At 40.5% G+C, this 17049-nt stretch overlaps 1 protein-coding gene across 1 annotated transcript in view; it reads left to right on the plus strand.

The window, feature by feature from the left end:
- Positions 1 to 17049, plus strand: part of LOC121166500 (leucine-rich repeat-containing protein 40-like) — a 59738-nt gene that overhangs the window by 24578 nt on the left and 18111 nt on the right. Inside the window, exons 3-7 of the mRNA XM_040995665.1 lie at positions 1827 to 1900; positions 6467 to 6596; positions 8192 to 8315; positions 9256 to 9398; positions 10856 to 11028. Coding sequence (XP_040851599.1) covers positions 1827 to 1900; positions 6467 to 6596; positions 8192 to 8315; positions 9256 to 9398; positions 10856 to 11028 — 644 coding nt within the window. The remainder of the gene's footprint in view (positions 1 to 1826; positions 1901 to 6466; positions 6597 to 8191; positions 8316 to 9255; positions 9399 to 10855; positions 11029 to 17049) is intronic.

Genomic DNA, 17049 nt, shown 5'->3' on the forward strand with positions numbered 1-17049 from the left:
CTTAGTTTGTATTCATACAAATAAAGAATAAGTCTACCACTTGTTTTTAAAATGTATTATTAGAATTAAATAAACTAATTATAATTAGAATAATGCATACAAATAAAATCAGTATATAACAAGTGGTTGCTTTTGCTTATCTTTATTTCATTTTTTATAAATCGTTACTGCTATTATACATATTAAATCACATTCAGCACTTAGGGCAAGTTTTCTTTTGTAACATGCCTGCAATGTCATTGACTTAAATTACTCAAATTTCAATGTTTTTATTAAGTGACTCTATTTTTAGTCTCTGGTTACTGTGTAGATACACCAAGATTGGTGGAATAAGTGAACAGTAGTTCATTTGTGGATTTACAGACTTGACTTAGCAATATCAAAATCCCTCCAATTCCTTTGTGAAAAAGTTGGATCCAAATTAGTGAAATTTCTAGGCAAGCTTTTATTTTTTGCATCTATAGGATGGAATGAATCAGTACACTCAGATTTCTTTACCTGAAAGAGGAGTAGAGTTTGTGAACACATGAGAATATTTTTGTGTATGTTGAGTTAATCTTATCATCAGAGGATTATGGTTTCTAATTCCCTTGGCTCTTATTTAAAGTCAGACTCTACTCAATGAGGTAGGTGTTGTGTGTTTTTTTTTTTTTTTTTTTTACTTTTAAAAATATTTAATTATTTTGACAATCTTAACATAGTTGATTAGGGCACAAAGCATCAAGGGCTATTAAGAAAATGGGTAACACCATTGTTTCCACATTCTCTTTTTTTCCCCCTGTATCTGGAGTAAGGGGGGAGATAAAGGGAGAAGCCCCACCAGCTTCCCACCCATACCAGGGTCTCCTATGTGGAGCATGCTCCGAGGGTCTTGCTCAAGTGGTTTTGATAGTTCAACAGTTGTAAATTGTTGCCCATCTCACCATTCCAAGCACGGTGAAATTTCTAGAATGCACTGGCTGACATAGTCCATCTTAAAAGTCTCCGTTTGCCCACATTTGCACTAACAACACTTGGCTAAAGTAGATGATAGATTTGTTCTGTCCTCTGTTGTGGTGCCAGGTGTCCTCTGCGGGTTCCGATGGACTGCCATATCCTCCATGTACACCTGGATATGTGATCTACTGTTCCATCAAAGTTGAGGAGGCTCAACTTTGACACATGCACTCCATGGCTGACCATGGAACCTGCACTTCTCTTCATGGTTGGGATTCTGAGATCAGCAGTTCAGTTGGAGGGATCCCTAAAGAAACTGTCTGAAGTGATCCCAGACCTGATTCTTGTTTCTGCATGCCCGTACAGGGTTTGGCACAGTCCATTGCCAGTAACGCTTAGTTTATATTTTATCACTTTATGATTTCTGAGCAGTTTGATTTCAAACTCAATTTTTAAAAACTTATTCTTTTAACTCATTTTATTTGTAAGCACACATAGAGAAAGAGGAGAGTTCATGAACTAGTTCACTTCTCAAATGCCCTATAGTACTTGCTTCTGGCCCAGTGCAGAGCCATTCTCTACTAAGGGGCAGGAACCCAAGTGCTTGAGCTAACATGTACTGCTTCCCAGAATGCGCGTTATCAGGAAGCTGGATTGGAAGCAGAGATGGGACTTGGAACATTCTGTTGAAATGTGGGCATCCCAAGCAGTTACAGTTACTGCACCAAACGTTCCTACCCTTTTCCCTTGTAGACACTGTTAAAATTACTAGTAGCCTAAATCATTGCGATTGAATTAGGAAAACGGTGGTTATCGGTGAATAAATTTTTCTGCGATGGCAAAACTAATATTGCTGTAAGAATATCAACTTCATCTTTTAATAATTGTAGATACATGATAATCAGCTGGAATCTCTTCCTTCTGCTATAAGCGAGTTAGAAAACCTTCAGAAACTTAATGTCAGGTAAGATGTAACCTTTTTTCTATTGTGACAATGATGTATATCTAATAAGATTTTTTTCTGATTATAGTCTATTTTTTCATGGCATAGTTAAAGCAAGATAGATGTTTCAAGTTGTAATGTTCGGATTATTTGTGTTTTAAGTTTGATTTACTTGCTTATTTGAAAGGCAGAGATACTGAAAAAGGAAGGCTTTTCATCTGTTGATGGAGTACTTGGAATAGCCAGGGCTTGGTTGGGCAGAAGCCATGAGCCCTGACCTCAAACCAGGTCTCCCAAGAGTGGCTCAGTGATCCCAATATTTGAGCAATAGCCGGGATTAGAACTGACACCCATATGGGATCCCAGTATGTGCAAGCTGAGGACTTTAGCTGCTAGGCTACTGTGCCGGGCCGTACTTTTGTTTTTTTAGAGATTTATTTGTTCTTTATTGGAAAGGCAAATTTACAGAGAGAAGAGATAACAGATATTCCATCCCCTGGTTCACTCCACAGTTGCTACAATGGCAGGAGCTTAGCTGGTCCAGAGCCAGGAGCATCTTCTTAGTCTCCCATTTGGGTGCAGGGTCCCAAGGCTTTGGGGTGCTGCTTTCCAAGTCCACAAGATGGGAGCTGGATGAGAAGGGGAATACCCAAGACACAAACTGACACCAATATGGGAACCCACTGGATGCAAGGAGAGGACTTAGCCATTAAGACATTGTGTTGGGCCCTGTTAGAACTACTTTTATTTTCATTTAATTTAGGGTTATCATAGGGTCTTAACATTTCTATTTTCTTGTTGCTATTCATGAAGTAACTTCATGTGCCATGAGGGTAGAGTGGAATTCCTTTTTTCTTTTACATAAATATATTTTTGATGATGTTTACATAGTATAGATAGATGTATACCATGTGGACCCCTGATCAGGGTTGAAGAATGTCGGCAAAGTAGAAGAGACACTGCTTCTAATTTTTTTCTTCTTGTAGCTGGGGGACAAGGGAAGAGAGCTGCTCCCAGCACCCTAATTGCATCAGTACTTGGTGATAGGGGATGGGCACTCGGTGTCATCCTAGGGTTTTTGAGGTGAAGCATGTTCTGAGGGTACTGCTTAATTGGTTTTAATAGTTCTGAGGTGCTGTTGATTTAATTGCTTCAAGGTTTAGGAAATCCTTTCAAGGTCCATTGGCTACCATGGTCTACTTCAGAGTCTCCACTCGCCGAAAAACTTGCTGTCATAGCTTGGCTGGGGAGTTGTTCAATTTATTCTGCCCTCCATCCTCTGCCATGGTACTAGATGTTCTCTGCAGGCCTCAATGAACTGGTTGTTATGTCCCCTATGTGCATCTGGCATGCTTTCCACTACACAGGCTTCAGCAACTGAGAAGGCCAGTTCTGACACATGCACCGCAGTTGGACAGCAGCTCCTGTGATTTTCCTCATGGTTGGAGTTTTTGGTCCAGTGATCTGGTTGGGTGGGTTCCCAAAGAACCCTCACCTGTGGTGTGGTGTGCCCAGACCTAACTCCTGTGTGTGCCTACTAGTTCATTCTCCAGCTCAGTCTGTCACCCATATCAGCCTACATACACACTGATGGTTGCAGTCACCCAGGTCAGTTGTTCCCATTTCCATCTCATGAAAAAGCACAGCCCAGCCTAAGCCTGCCCACAATACACTTGAACCTCATGCACACCAGTGGGAACTGTAGCCTAGTTGGGGCAACCCCCAATAATGCCGACCAGACCTAGCCACAACCCTAGTTCCTGTGCATGCCAGTATGTCTGGTCCAGTCTGTCCCGCATCCCATTTGGCTCTTACATACACCAGTGGGTCCTGCAGCCTAGCTTAGCCTGAATGACCTCTGTATCTAACCCACACTTAAACCAGCAGGGATTACCACCTGTCCATCCAGGCACACCTCCAGTGCTAGTTTTCATTCTCACTGGTGGGCACTGCAACCAATTAGAGGTGTGCCCAGACTTTCCCTTCTAGGCCTACTCCCAGCCCTGTGTCTGCACTTTCCAGGTGGTAGTGTGGTTTAGCCTGACAGGATTTTCCCAAGTCCTGACATTTGCTAGCTGATGCTACGGCAAAGCCTGACCAACTTTCATTTACTCTGGCTCATGGATGCACTAGTGGGTACACTTGGTTAGCCCAGTCTGGCTCTCCCCCTAACCCAGCTCACATATAGGCTAATCGGTTTTGTAGCTCATCCTGCCCCCGTGCCAGTCTTGAATCTCGCTGATTGGTGCTACAGTCTAGCTTTGCCTAACCTGTACTGATCCATGGCTTTTGTGCAAACCGATCCATGTGATAGTCTAGCCTGGCATGCCCGACACCCCATTCTGCCTCCTGTGTGTGGCTGTGTCTGATGGTTTGACCTGGTCCTGCCCAGTCTTCCCCTTGACCCAACCTATAACCCTGCCAACAAGTTGAATAGCCTTGTCCAGCCTTGCCCACACCCAGCCCTGACTCTCATGCTGGCCAGTAGGAGTTGCAGCCTACCAGGGGAGTTCCTCAAGTTCCCCTACCAGGCCCACTCCCAGACCTGGATTTCACATTTGCCTTCAGGTGCTAGGACCTTATCTGGTGTTGTGGGCTAAGGAGTTGAATAGTGCTCCTTAGCCTGGGCAGGAGCAGGAACTGGGCTTGTGGCTAAAAACACTTAGACTAATTGGACTTACCTGTATCCAATATCCTGCTAAATGAGGATGTGGGGGGAAGAGTATATAGGGAGAGGTGAAGGAGCAGTAAAGGGAGACTTCGCAGAGACTTCCACCATCACTGGTCTCCGTCGGTGCTTCATCCCCAGGCCCTCTCCGTGTCCACGTTACTGGCTCTGCTGGCCGGAGCAACCTGGCACAATCTGCTGCCCAATCTTGGTCTTTGTGTGTGTTGGTGGATGTTGCAGCCTGGCCCACCCCACACCCAATTCTTGTTTGTGCCTGATGGTTGCACAGCCTGAATCACCCCAGCCTGTTTCCATCCCCAGTTCCCACAACTGTTGTTGAGTTCTGTGGTCATGCCTAGCTCAGCCTGTCACTGCCCCCAGCCTCAAGCAAATCAGCAGGTTTCGCGGTCCTTCAGTGGTGAGCCACAAATTTGCTACAGAATCTTCCCCCAGACCCAGTTCTTTCATGTTAGTGTCATGGCTTAGCCTAATGTGACTCATCCTCTGTTCTGACTTCCAGTGGTAGATACTGTGGTCTAGCCCTACCAAGTATGCACCGCACCCTCACACACACACCAGCCTAGCTTTCGTGTATGCTGGTGAGTGTGGTTGTTGGTGGTTAGTATTGGCTATCCCAGCTCCTAACTCCCATGTGGTCAAGTGCATTGGTCTGACCCAGAAGGGTCTCCAGTTTTCTTTTATCCACACTGCTCGGTCTCAGCTTCCTTGCCTACTGCAAGTACAGTGGCCAGCTTGATGGATGTCCCCCCAGAAGTTATTATTTCCATGTAATGAACTCTCCTAGTAGTACATCCTCCTGCACATCCTTATATCCTCTTCCCTAAGCTATCTTCAACCCCATGTCCATGGAACACATTGATTTCCCAGCCTAGTCTCTTAGCAGGTAGCCTGCTGGCCTGGAGCTTGGCTGCCCTGACAGGACCCAAGTGCTTGCCCAGGTCCCAAGACTCAGTTCACCAGTATGCCATACCATCTTACAACCCTATCCCTCGGCCTGCCTGGGACCCAAGCATGTGTGTGAGCCCCTCGGCCCACATCAGTGTATTAGCTTGCAACTCCACCTGAGACCCAAACGTGTGTGAGCCCCTTGGCCCACATCAGCGTATCAGCTTGCAACTCTACTTGCCTGCCCACCTGAGACCCAAACATGTGGATGAGTCCCCTAGTGTGCAGCACAGGTACTGGCGAAATCTGGATGGGGCGCCAGTGGAGTGGAATGCATAAGTAAATGGTTAGATTGTGTTTATCCTGGGATGAGTTTATTCATCTGTTAAATATCATTAAGTATATCATTCTCAGTGAGTGGGGACTTCTCAAATAATAAATTGAATATACAGAAGGGTTAACATTAAAATAAAGACCAAGTCAAAAATAATGCATCATATATTAGGTTTAACATAGTATGCTAGGTTTCAAATAGCTACTTTGGCCTTGAATGCTAGGTTTAAAAGATGAGTATTTTATAAAATTGCAGTTCACCCTAACCAACTATGTAAACATCATTAAAAAATTAAATAGTATTAAAAAAAAGATTGTAACTAATGTACATTTATACACATAATTTCGTCAAAATTCTAATAGCTAGATACAGTATAAAAATCAAGTCTGTTAAGTTCTTTTATGTATAAAGTCAAAAATTGATTATAAGCAATCAAAACATTACTGATGTTTAGTTAAAAACTTGTTTTATGATTGGTTTCCTTTGCAATTACAATTTGATTACATAATATTACTATTTTAGTAAAAGTATACTTTGGAAATTTTAATTTTGAAATGCACTTAAATTTGGCAACCGTATTTCTTTTTTGTAGTAAGTCTACATATTTGGTTAATAAGAATGTTTGATATATATTAACATTGTCACCAAATTATTTGACATTTATTTTATCAATCAATAGCCATAACAAACTGAAAAAACTTCCTGAAGAAATTACAAATCTAAGAAATCTAACGCACCTGTATCTCCAGCATAATGAACTTACTGTCATACCAGAGGGATTTGAACAACTTTCCAGTTTAGAAGATTTAGTAAGTTTTTCAAACATTTTTTTATGATTTGGGGTTGGTGGGATTTTTTCATCATGCTGAGAAATTGTGTAGATGATTAAAATAGTGAAGACATGTACAACTTATTTTGTGATGAGATTATCAGAAACTTTTTATTAGATTGTTTTTATAGTATTATTAACTCCACTTTAGTTCAGCAGTACAGTTTGGAGAAGGATCACTGAAGATGACTTTTTTTTCCTAATTTATTTTATTTGAATGGCAGATGTATATATATACAGAGGGAGAGACAGGTAAGTCTTTCTCTGATTGACTCTCCCATTGGCCAAAATGAACACAGGAGCTTCCTTTGGATCCCCCACACGGGTAACAAGGCTCAGCTGGGCCATCCTCTAATGCTTTTCCAGGTGCATTAACAGGGAGCTGGGTCTGAAGTGGAGGAGCCAGAGCGTGAATCAACATCTAGGTGGGACTCTTGTAGGTGGAGGCCTTACCTATTCCACCACAGTGCTGATCCTTACTTTGTTTGATAAAAGGATTTTTTATAAATAGCTTAACACAACAGGGGAAGATTGTCTTTAGTACTTATACCTAAAATAGTTCCATTCTAAGAGTTCCTTCTTTTATATGTCACATATAGTCTTCCTGTCCAGTTTACTTATTTATTTTTATTGATTGATTTATTTTTATTGAAAAGGCAGATTTACAATGAGAAGCAGAGATAAAGAGCTTCTATGTGTTGGTTCTCTCCCCAAGTGGCCACAGTGGCTGGAGCTGAGCTGATTTGACTTTCCAGTAAAAACAAATCTTAAAAAAAAAAAAGCTAAAACATTAAAAAAAAAAAAACCCATCTTGCTGAAATTAGCAAAATCAGATTTTTTTTTTTCAAAATTGAAATGACTTTTTTAGCTTTATTTTCATTCCAAGTTTTTGTTTATTTGTTTTTGGGTTTAGTTATTTGAAATGCAGAGTGACATAACAGAGACAGAGTATCAAAGATTTTCTGTTCAATGGTTCAGCAGTTACCTGTAAAAGCCAGGGCCGGGGTAAGCTGAAACTAAGCTCTTAGGAATTCCATCCAGATCCTGTGTGGAAGGGGTCCTGTTGTATTCCCCAGCGCAGGGAGCACGTGGAACTCCTACCAGCATGCTGATAACAGGATGCATGCTTTGCCATTGGTGGCATAATCTGGTGCACCACAACTGTAACCCCAAAATTTTTCTTACGGATGCTTTTGAATTTACATTATGGCTTTTCTGGTAATTTGCCTAATTTGTTATAGGTACTCAATAAATAATAGACGAACAAATGTATTCACACATTGAAAATATCACATATATCCTGTCTCGGTTTTAATAGAAACCTTTGTGTTAAAGTCATTTGAAGTAGTAATTCATTCTAATGCCTATCTATTACCTTTATGGGCAATAGAGGTCTTGAGATATTCCAAAATAATATTGACATGACACTGTGAAATTGTCGGTGCACAAGAGTTACAAACCTTTGAAATAATGTCTTTCCTATGCAATTTGTTCAAAATCTGAAGTCCTCTTTAGGAGTTATTTCTCTTTCCACTGGCTCATGTATTTATTCATTCTGTTTTTCTTTTTTAAAAGGATCTTTCAAACAATCGTCTTACAATGATTTCCACTGGTATTTCTTCTCTATCCAGTCTGGTGCGAATGAATCTTTCCAGTAATCAGCTGAAGAGTTTGCCAGCAGAAATAAGTAAAATGAAAAGTAAATTCTGATTTTATAAACTCGATTTGAATTTGATGCAAATTGTATTTAGAGTGATCATTTTGAATATGGTTATGTAAAAATAAGTAGATTTTTTAAAATATTTTTTAAAATATTAATTTTGCTTGAAGGAGTTAACAGAGGGGATGTCAGAGAGAGAGTTTCCCTTTGCTGTTTCACTCCCAGATGGTCAGAGCTGAGCTGGTCTGAAGCTAAGAACCAGGATCCTCCTCTGAGTCTCCCACATGGGTTCGGGGTTTAAAATCTTGGACCATCCTGCACTGCTTTCCAAAGCCACGAGCAGAGAGGTGGATCAGAAGTGAAGTAGCCAGGACTTAATCTGGCACCCTTATGGGATACTGGCACCACAGGTGGAGATGAGCAAACCACGGTCCCTTTGCCCTGGAGTACATGGGCACCTGGCGCTAAATTATGCTCAGGTAGGCCCACCCAAGCTGGGCTGGCAGCCCGCAGTGCCAAATCCCCCCACTTATCTTTAATAAATGGATAAATACGTAGAATATAAAGAATAGAATAGGTGACTATGCTGCCACCCTGGTATAGTTAACATAAATTTGGCATTAATCAGGCCCTCGGTGCCTGCCAGCTGTTGGCTGCTTTTCTCCCAGATGTGTAAAACTTGCTAGGTACAAGGCAACCTAGGTAATTGCCTACAGCTGGGGTTTTACTGTAGCCCTTACCTTTAAAATAAGTAAATGTATCTTAAAAATGCTACTTATGTATTAACTTTGCTATTCTTTCTCTATAATTAAAATGCTTGCTTTACATTTCTTAGATTTAATAATATTTGAGTACTCTTTGTTATAGTGGTTTACAGTACCACAGATGATTACAACGATTGCTAACACCTTGTTTGCGCTTGCATGTAGTCAGAGTAATATTTTTTTCGACTTAATTTTTCATTGAATGTTTATTACAGAATTAAAGCTTCTGGATTGTAATTCAAATCTCTTGGAAAGTATACCTCCTGAATTGGCTGGTATGGAATCACTAGAATTGCTTTATTTGCGGAGGAATAAACTACGTTTTCTACCTGAATTTCCTTCTTGTAAACTACTAAAGGTATTATTTACTTTATTATTACATGACTATATATTTTTCAAAAGTTAATTTTAAAAATAAGTTTTTTGAAAGGGGAATTAGGCCATTTTTAATGGCAGTATACTTTTTATTCTGTTGAGCTGTGTTTTTTCTATATTTATATTTCCCAGAATTTTAGCATAGCTACTAACATTAATTGCATTATTAGCAATAATCTTTCTTAAATGCTTTAGTTTTGATGTTTACATGGTTGACAAGAGTGCATGCCCATGAGGACACTGATTATGGTAGGGAGTATTGAGACATGGGGAACAGTGGATGGGACACATGCTTCCAGTTTTCTCTTTTTTCCTGTGTCTAGTGGTAGAGAGAGGGAAGTGGTATTTCCATCTGCCAAACATCAGTAGCTGTAGAGAAGAATGTTTTGAGAAAATTGTTTGGGAAGTTTTGATAGTTCTAGGATGTTGATTTCATTTCTCCAAGCTTAAGAAAATCTTTCCCAGGTCCATTGGCTGACAGAGTCCACCCCAGTGCATCAACTTACCCAGATGCTTGAAGCCAAAGCTAAGCCAAAAGAGTTTGTCCAGCCTGTTCTGTTCTCCATCTTCTGACATGGCACTCAACTTAACCTACAGGTCTAAATGAGCTGGCCATCTTGTCTCCCTTATGCACCTGGGCATCCTCCAAGACACCTCACCTGAGATGACCCCAGATCTGACTCTAGCACATGCTAGCCAGTATAGGATCTGGTTCAGTCTTTCACCCATCTCAGCCTGTGCACACAGTGGTGATTGTAGTTACCTGGTCAGTTCCTTTCCTAGACCCATATCCTGTGCAAACCTGCAGGTTCTGTGGCTCAGCCCATCTTAGCTAGCCCTTACACACACCAGCAAGAACTGAAGTCTAGTTGTGGTGACCCCCAGTAACCACTGCCAGGCCTAACTCCAGCCAGGTTCCTGTGCATGTCAGCATGTACAGCAAACTGGTCCAGTTCGTGCCGCAATCCAATTGGGCACTAGTATACCCCTGTAGATGTTGCAGCTTAGCTCAGCCTCGCTCACACCGTGATCTAGTAAAGAACCTGAAATTCTATCTGGGTCCCTTTCCTACAGAGGTATCAGAGGCCCAAGTTCCTGGGCCATCTTCCTTGACCCTCCCAGGTGTTCTGGCACGGAGCTAAATGGGAAGCAGGACAGCCTGGACTTCAATTTTGGATGATAGCATAACAGGCAGCAGCTCAACTCACTTTGCCACAATGCTGGCCCCTTTGGTTTGGTTTTGTAAACTTAATGTTTACATTGCTAGATGATTCTTGGAAATCTTACTTTTTACCTTTTTCTTGCTAACTGAAATGTAATGGAATATTTGGAGTTTTTTCTGTATGTTTCTTGATATTTGAAATTGAGTATCCACAATTATAGTTTCATTATCTAGTATATCAATAGAGAAATACATATATCTGACTTTTTGTTTTATAGGAATTGCATATTGGTGAAAACCAGATTGAGGTACTAAAAGCGGAGCATCTGAAACACCTGAATTCTATCCTTGTGCTAGAACTGAGAGATAACAAGTTAAAATCTGTTCCAGATGAAATTTCACTGCTGCAGTCTTTGGAAAGGCTTGACCTAAGTAACAATGATATTAGTAGGTAAGTTAAAAAAATCTAATGCATAGAAACCTTGTCTGAATTTACTTATAATTTATAAATTATATTATCTGTAAGATAGGAAAAGTCAATTTTTTAAAAAGATTAATTTTTATTAAAAAGTCAGATATACAAAGAGAAGTAGACAGAGAGATCTTCTGTCCACTGATTGCCCAAATGACTGCCGTGGCCGGAGCTCTTCTGATCCAGGGAGCTGGATGGAAAGTGGCGCAGCCTTGATAGGACCAGCACCTAGAACCGGCATATGCAAGGCAGACACTTGAGTCATTAGGCTGCCCGCCCCGGTAATTTTTAAGAATTATTAATTCTTGGGCCCGGCAGCGTGGCCTAGTGGCTAAAGTCCTCGCCTTGAATGGGCCAGGATCCCATATGGGCACCGGTTCTAATCCCGCCAGCTCCACTTCCCATCCAGCTCCCTGCTTGTGGCCTGGGAAAGCAGTTGAGGACAGCCCAAAGCTTTGGGACCCTGCACCCGCGTGGGAGACCTGGAAAAGGTTCCTGGTTCCTGGCTTCAGATCGGCGCAGCACTGGCTGTTGCAGCCACTTGTTGAGTGAATCATTGGACGGAAGATTTTCCCCTCTGTCTCTCCTCCTTCCTGTACATCTGACTTTGTAATAAAAAATAAATAAATCTTTAAAAAAATGGAAAAAGAATTATTATTTCTTAAAGATTTATTAATTTTTACTGAAAAATCAGATATATATTGAGGAGGAAAGACAGGAAGATCTTCTGTCCCCCAAGTGACCACAATGGCTGGAGCTGAGCTGATCCAAAGCCAGGAGCCAGGAGCTGCTTCTTTGACTCTCCCACGTGAGGGCAAGGTCCCAAGGCTTTGGACTGTCCTTGACCTATTTCCCAGGCCACAAGGAAATGTGGCCGCAGGGATTAGAACTGCCGCCCATATGGGATCCTGCTGCGTGCATGGCAAGGACTTTAACTGCCAGGCTACCCTACTAGCCCCAATTTTTAAACATTGAATTCACTCAGTATTTATCAATAGAAATTACACACACAAACAAAATTAGTTACATTTTGTCCATGACCCCCAAGTTAATATTTTAATAGAAGCAGGTGCATTTTCAAGTTACTGTAATCTACTCACCTGTGGCAGTACTGAATCTGTTTTGTTCATTGCTCTGTTTTCATCTCCTCAATTGGTACTTTGTCATATAGCTGGTCCCTGATAAATATTTGTTGAAATTGTTAAATGAATGTAAATCCATAAGAAAAATATAACCTGCTATAGGGAATCACAATTTATTAAGAGAAGCAGAAATAACATTTCTAGGTAATCATTAGCAGTGGCATTAAGGTAAGGCAAGTACAACTGCTTGGTGTACAAAATTTAAGAAGACATTTACTTATAAGGTCCTGCCTTACCCTAGGCCTACCATGTGGATTTTGAAGAATGATTAGGATTTTGAAGTTTACATGGGAGGTGGTAAAAATTTTAAGATGGGAACTGCATCAACAAAGGAAAATTCTAAGTAGGATATACATAGGATATCCTATGTATATAGGTAGGATACATATATATCCTATATGTATATATATACATATATGTGTATATGTGAGGATTTAAGATTTGCAAAGTAAGGTGAGCCCAAGATAATGAATTACTTTTCCTTACGTAAGAGATAGGAAGTTAAGATTATAAACAGAATCAATTTGATAATATTCTCATTATAAATAATAAATTGATGATAATATAAATGGCTTAAAATAAATCTAAATAAAGCTGTATTAGATTGTCAGTAGGAAATACTTGCCATTTTCAATTATTCTATAGAGTTAAGTAATGAACATTTGAATTGTGGCTCTGGGAATGTCAGGAAGCAGACAGATTTGAGAGGCATAATGAGGTAAAATAAGCAAAATTTAGCAACTAATTTCCTAGGATGAAATGCAAAAAAAAAAAATCATCAAAAGTTATAGAACTATAATCAGTAGATTTGGGATTATTTTCTAAATTTAAAAAGGAAGACTGAGTGTCTGGCTAAATCTTTCTCTTGTAAGTGCCGGAATCCCATGTGGGCACCGGTTTGTATCCCAGCTGCTCCACTTCCCATCCAGCTCCCTGCTTGTGGCCTGGGAAAGCAATGCAGATGGCCCAAAGCCTTGGGATCCTGCAGCCCTGTGGGGGCCTGGAAGAAGCTCCTGGTCCTGGCATCGGGTTGGCTCAGCTCTGTCTATTGTAGCCATTTGGAAAGGGATCTGGTGGATGGAAGAGCTTTGTCTCTCCTTTTCTCTGTAAATTTCTGCCTTTTCTCTGTAAATAAATATAAATAAGTCTTAGAAAGGGAAGACAGACTTAGACCTTGGATTTTACACCAAGTTAAAATCTCTAGGTATTTAACGTTAGATGCCAGAAAGTAGAGTGCAAGAAAGATTTTCTTCTATGTATATATTTAGTGTCTTTTTTTTAAAACTTTTTTTTGGCATTTTATGATACAGTTCCATAGATCATGGGATTTCCCTTATCCCCTCCCCAATTCCCTCCCCCCTCACTGAGTTCCCCTATATCATTACTATAGTATAGTTCTTCATACACAGTCATATGTCCATCATTGCGGGCATGGACAATGGCAGAGAGTCCAGCATCCTATTGTCAAGATATAGTAAACAGTTTCATTGGGAGTCCATCTTTGTCTGGAAGTAGAGATGCACACTGCATTGTATCCTCACATCTGGATATGATAGTCTCCATTACACAGTTACTATATATCCCCTTAAAAGAACAGCCACAATACAGAATCAACAACGGGAAGAAAAATAGACACTTATAAAATAGCAAGTTAAATAACTTGCTACTGAAGGACTAATGTGTTGCTGAAGAAATGAAGAAATCAGAAACCTTCTTGAAGAAAATGATGCTACTGTATGATCTATGAGTCATCGAATAATCAAGAGAAAGTGTTTTGAAGAAATTAAGAAAAAAAATCCATGATATATAGTTTTCACTGATCTTTGTTGATGAGATATGTCTCCTGTAGGCAGCAAATAAATGGGTCTTTTTTTTTATTCAGTCTGCTAATCTATGACATTTGATGAGTTTAAGCCGTAAACATTCAGGGTTAATAAAAATAGGTGGTAATTTGGTCTCATCATTTTAGCAATGGGTTGTTCATTGATTTAGTGTCTATTTTTAAAGAAAAATCACTTATTTCTATAATACACATGTGGCATATGATACATTGTAGGAGGACACTTGATTGGATATCATTCGTATGAGTACAGTTGAATGGATATCTTGTATGAGAACAACTGATTGGATATCATTTGAATGGGAACAATTGGATATATAAAACAAAGAGATATTTTCAGACAAGGGTGTGGAAACAATTGATGGGTTCCATAGACAGGCTTATGGGAACTATGTAAGCTCCTAAATGCTTCCTGCCTTTTCCTTTGTGACCCTCGGTCTGTAAAAGCCTGATACCGCAGTGAGCGTCATCTGTTAACCACCAGTCGATAATCCGTGTGTATGATTATCAGCTCCATGCACCAAGTCCAGCGCTGAAGGACAGTGAACAGTGCATCTTGGCTAGAGATCTGAATACTTGGCTAGAAAGTGGCTACTATTTGCATTTACATACGGCAGACTTAATAATAAATGACCTGAATGTCCTTAAAAGTTTCTCATCTTACAGGTAATGCTAGTCTCTTCCCTAGTGTACTTCATAAAAGCAGTAGAAACAAAATTAAATCTGAATTGGTACATATATTTCCTTTTCCTCTAATGTGAATAAAAGGCCTCTTTCCCTAATCTCGTGTTTACATGATAGCTATATTGTTAAATATTTATTTATTTATTTATTTGGGAAAGATATGCAGAGAGGAGATACAGAGAAAGATCTTGCATCCTCTGGTTCACTCCCCAATGGCTGCCACAGATGAAGCTGAGCCAATCTGAAGCCAGGAGCCAGGAGCCTTTTCCGGGTCTCCCACACGGGCACAGGGTTCCAAGACTTTAGGTCATCCTCTACAGCTTTCCCAGGCCACAAGCAGGGAGCTGGGTGGGAAGCAGGGCTGCCGGAATTAGAACCGGTGACCATATGGGATCCCAACATATACAAGGCGAGGATTTTATCCACTAGGCTTAGGTGCCAGGCCTGCTTCTCGGATGTTAGTGAAAATTTTAATGATAACTTGAACCCTTTCAGAATCTCTTCTAATAGAATATTGATTCCTCATGGTACTGTGAAGAGTAGTTTTTATAAAATGAAAATTATTAGATCATTCTTCTGCTTAAAAAACTTGGATTCTGTATTGCCATAGCACTGCATCCCAAATATGGTTGTCTACCAGAACCATTAAAAATATCAAGACAAAAATATACAAAGGCTATAGTAAGAATAGACTGGTATCTAACAGAGCACTAGAATTTGTTCTGTTTGTTCTTTTTAAAACCAATTCCTGGAAGACTTATTCAGCTATTTTTCTGATTAGCAATTTGAAATTCCTTTTTTATAAGATAAAGTCTAGTCAATTTGGCAAAAATAGCAGTGTTTTAGAGTCAGACTTTATTTTCTGTCATTTTTCACTCTTACAGGTATCCTGCTCTGACCACATTGACTATTTCTTTCTTTTTTATTTTTTTTATTTTTTGTTTTTAATATTTATTTTTATGGGAAAGTCAGATTGATTGACTTCCCCAAGTGGCCAAAATGGCCGGAGCTGAGCTGATCTGAAGCCAGGAGCCAGGAACTTCTTTGGGTCTCCCACTCCCACGTGGGTGCAGGATCCCAAGGCTTTGGGCCAGGAGTGCTTTCCAGGACACAAGCAGGGAGCTGGATGGGAAGTGAAGCAGCTAGGATATTTATTTTGTACCCATATGGGATTCTGGCACATACAAGGCGAGGACTTTAGCCACTAGGCTACTGCACTGGACCCTACATTGACTATAACAATGCTTTCTTCTTCTTCTTCTTCTTTTTTTGATCCTAGAAAAGCATTTTCCTGCCTCCCTGTGTTAGCGTCCCATTCTTCTTAAGCCAAAGCCAGAATTTGCTGTTCCCTACCCTTCCTGTCCTAGCTAATTTCTCTTTTCATAGCAAGTTTATTTAGTTATTTCTTCTATGGTGTATGTATATTAATTTTAAAATGTATTCAAGAGGTAGAGTTCTCATTGATTGGGATTGCTCACTCACCCAATGCCCACAACTGTTGGGGCTGGGCTGGTATCAGAGATGGGAGACAAGAATGCAGTGCAGGTCTCCATGTGAGTGGGAGGGACCAAAGTTTGAGCTTTCACTGCTGCCTCCGAGCATCTGTATTAGTAGCTAGGGTCTGGAACTGGAACCTGGCAGCAAACCCTGACACTCCCCAGTGGGCTGTGTCTTAACCCCTAGGCCAGATGCTGCCTTTTTCTATTTCTCTTTTCATTTCTCTTGAGTAAATATGAAGGAATTGGGTGCTTAACTTTACAAGATTATTTCCAAAGTAACTGTTTTTTTTTTATCAGAAAAGTACGATAAATGCCTACATTGTGTTTTGGTTAGTTTTATTTGCTTGTGTATTTGGTTTTTAATTTTTTGTTCTACTGAGAACTTGGTAGCAAGGACTGTTAGATTTAGAAGAACTTGAAACAAAAAAAAGTCGTTTGTTTTAAAGTGAGAGTTGCAGAGAGTGGGAGACCAAGAGAAAGAAATCTCTCCTCTGGTTCACGCCCCAGATAGCTTCCATGGCCAGAGGTGGGCTGGGGCTAGAAGCCTGAAGCCAGGGGGTTCATCTGATATCCTCTGTAGGTGGCAGAGGGTCAGACACTAGAACCATCTTCCACTGCTTTTCCCAGGCTGGCTGTTAGCAAGGAGCTGGATTGGAAGTGGAGCAGCTGCAACATAAACCAGTTCCCACCTGGTTTGCTGTCCTCACAGGCGACGTCCTTCCCTGCCACCCCATGACATTTTCTGCTAGGAGCACTTCACTTGCTGCATGGGTTTCAAAAGAAAACAGGACACTGTTGTACTAGCAGTATAGCTGTCTTCTGTCACTCATTAGAA

Source organism: Ochotona curzoniae, unplaced genomic scaffold (assembly GCF_017591425.1).
Source record: "Ochotona curzoniae isolate NIBS_2020 unplaced genomic scaffold, NIBS_Ocur_1.0 patch148, whole genome shotgun sequence".
Classification (NCBI taxonomy): domain Eukaryota; kingdom Metazoa; phylum Chordata; class Mammalia; order Lagomorpha; family Ochotonidae; genus Ochotona; species Ochotona curzoniae.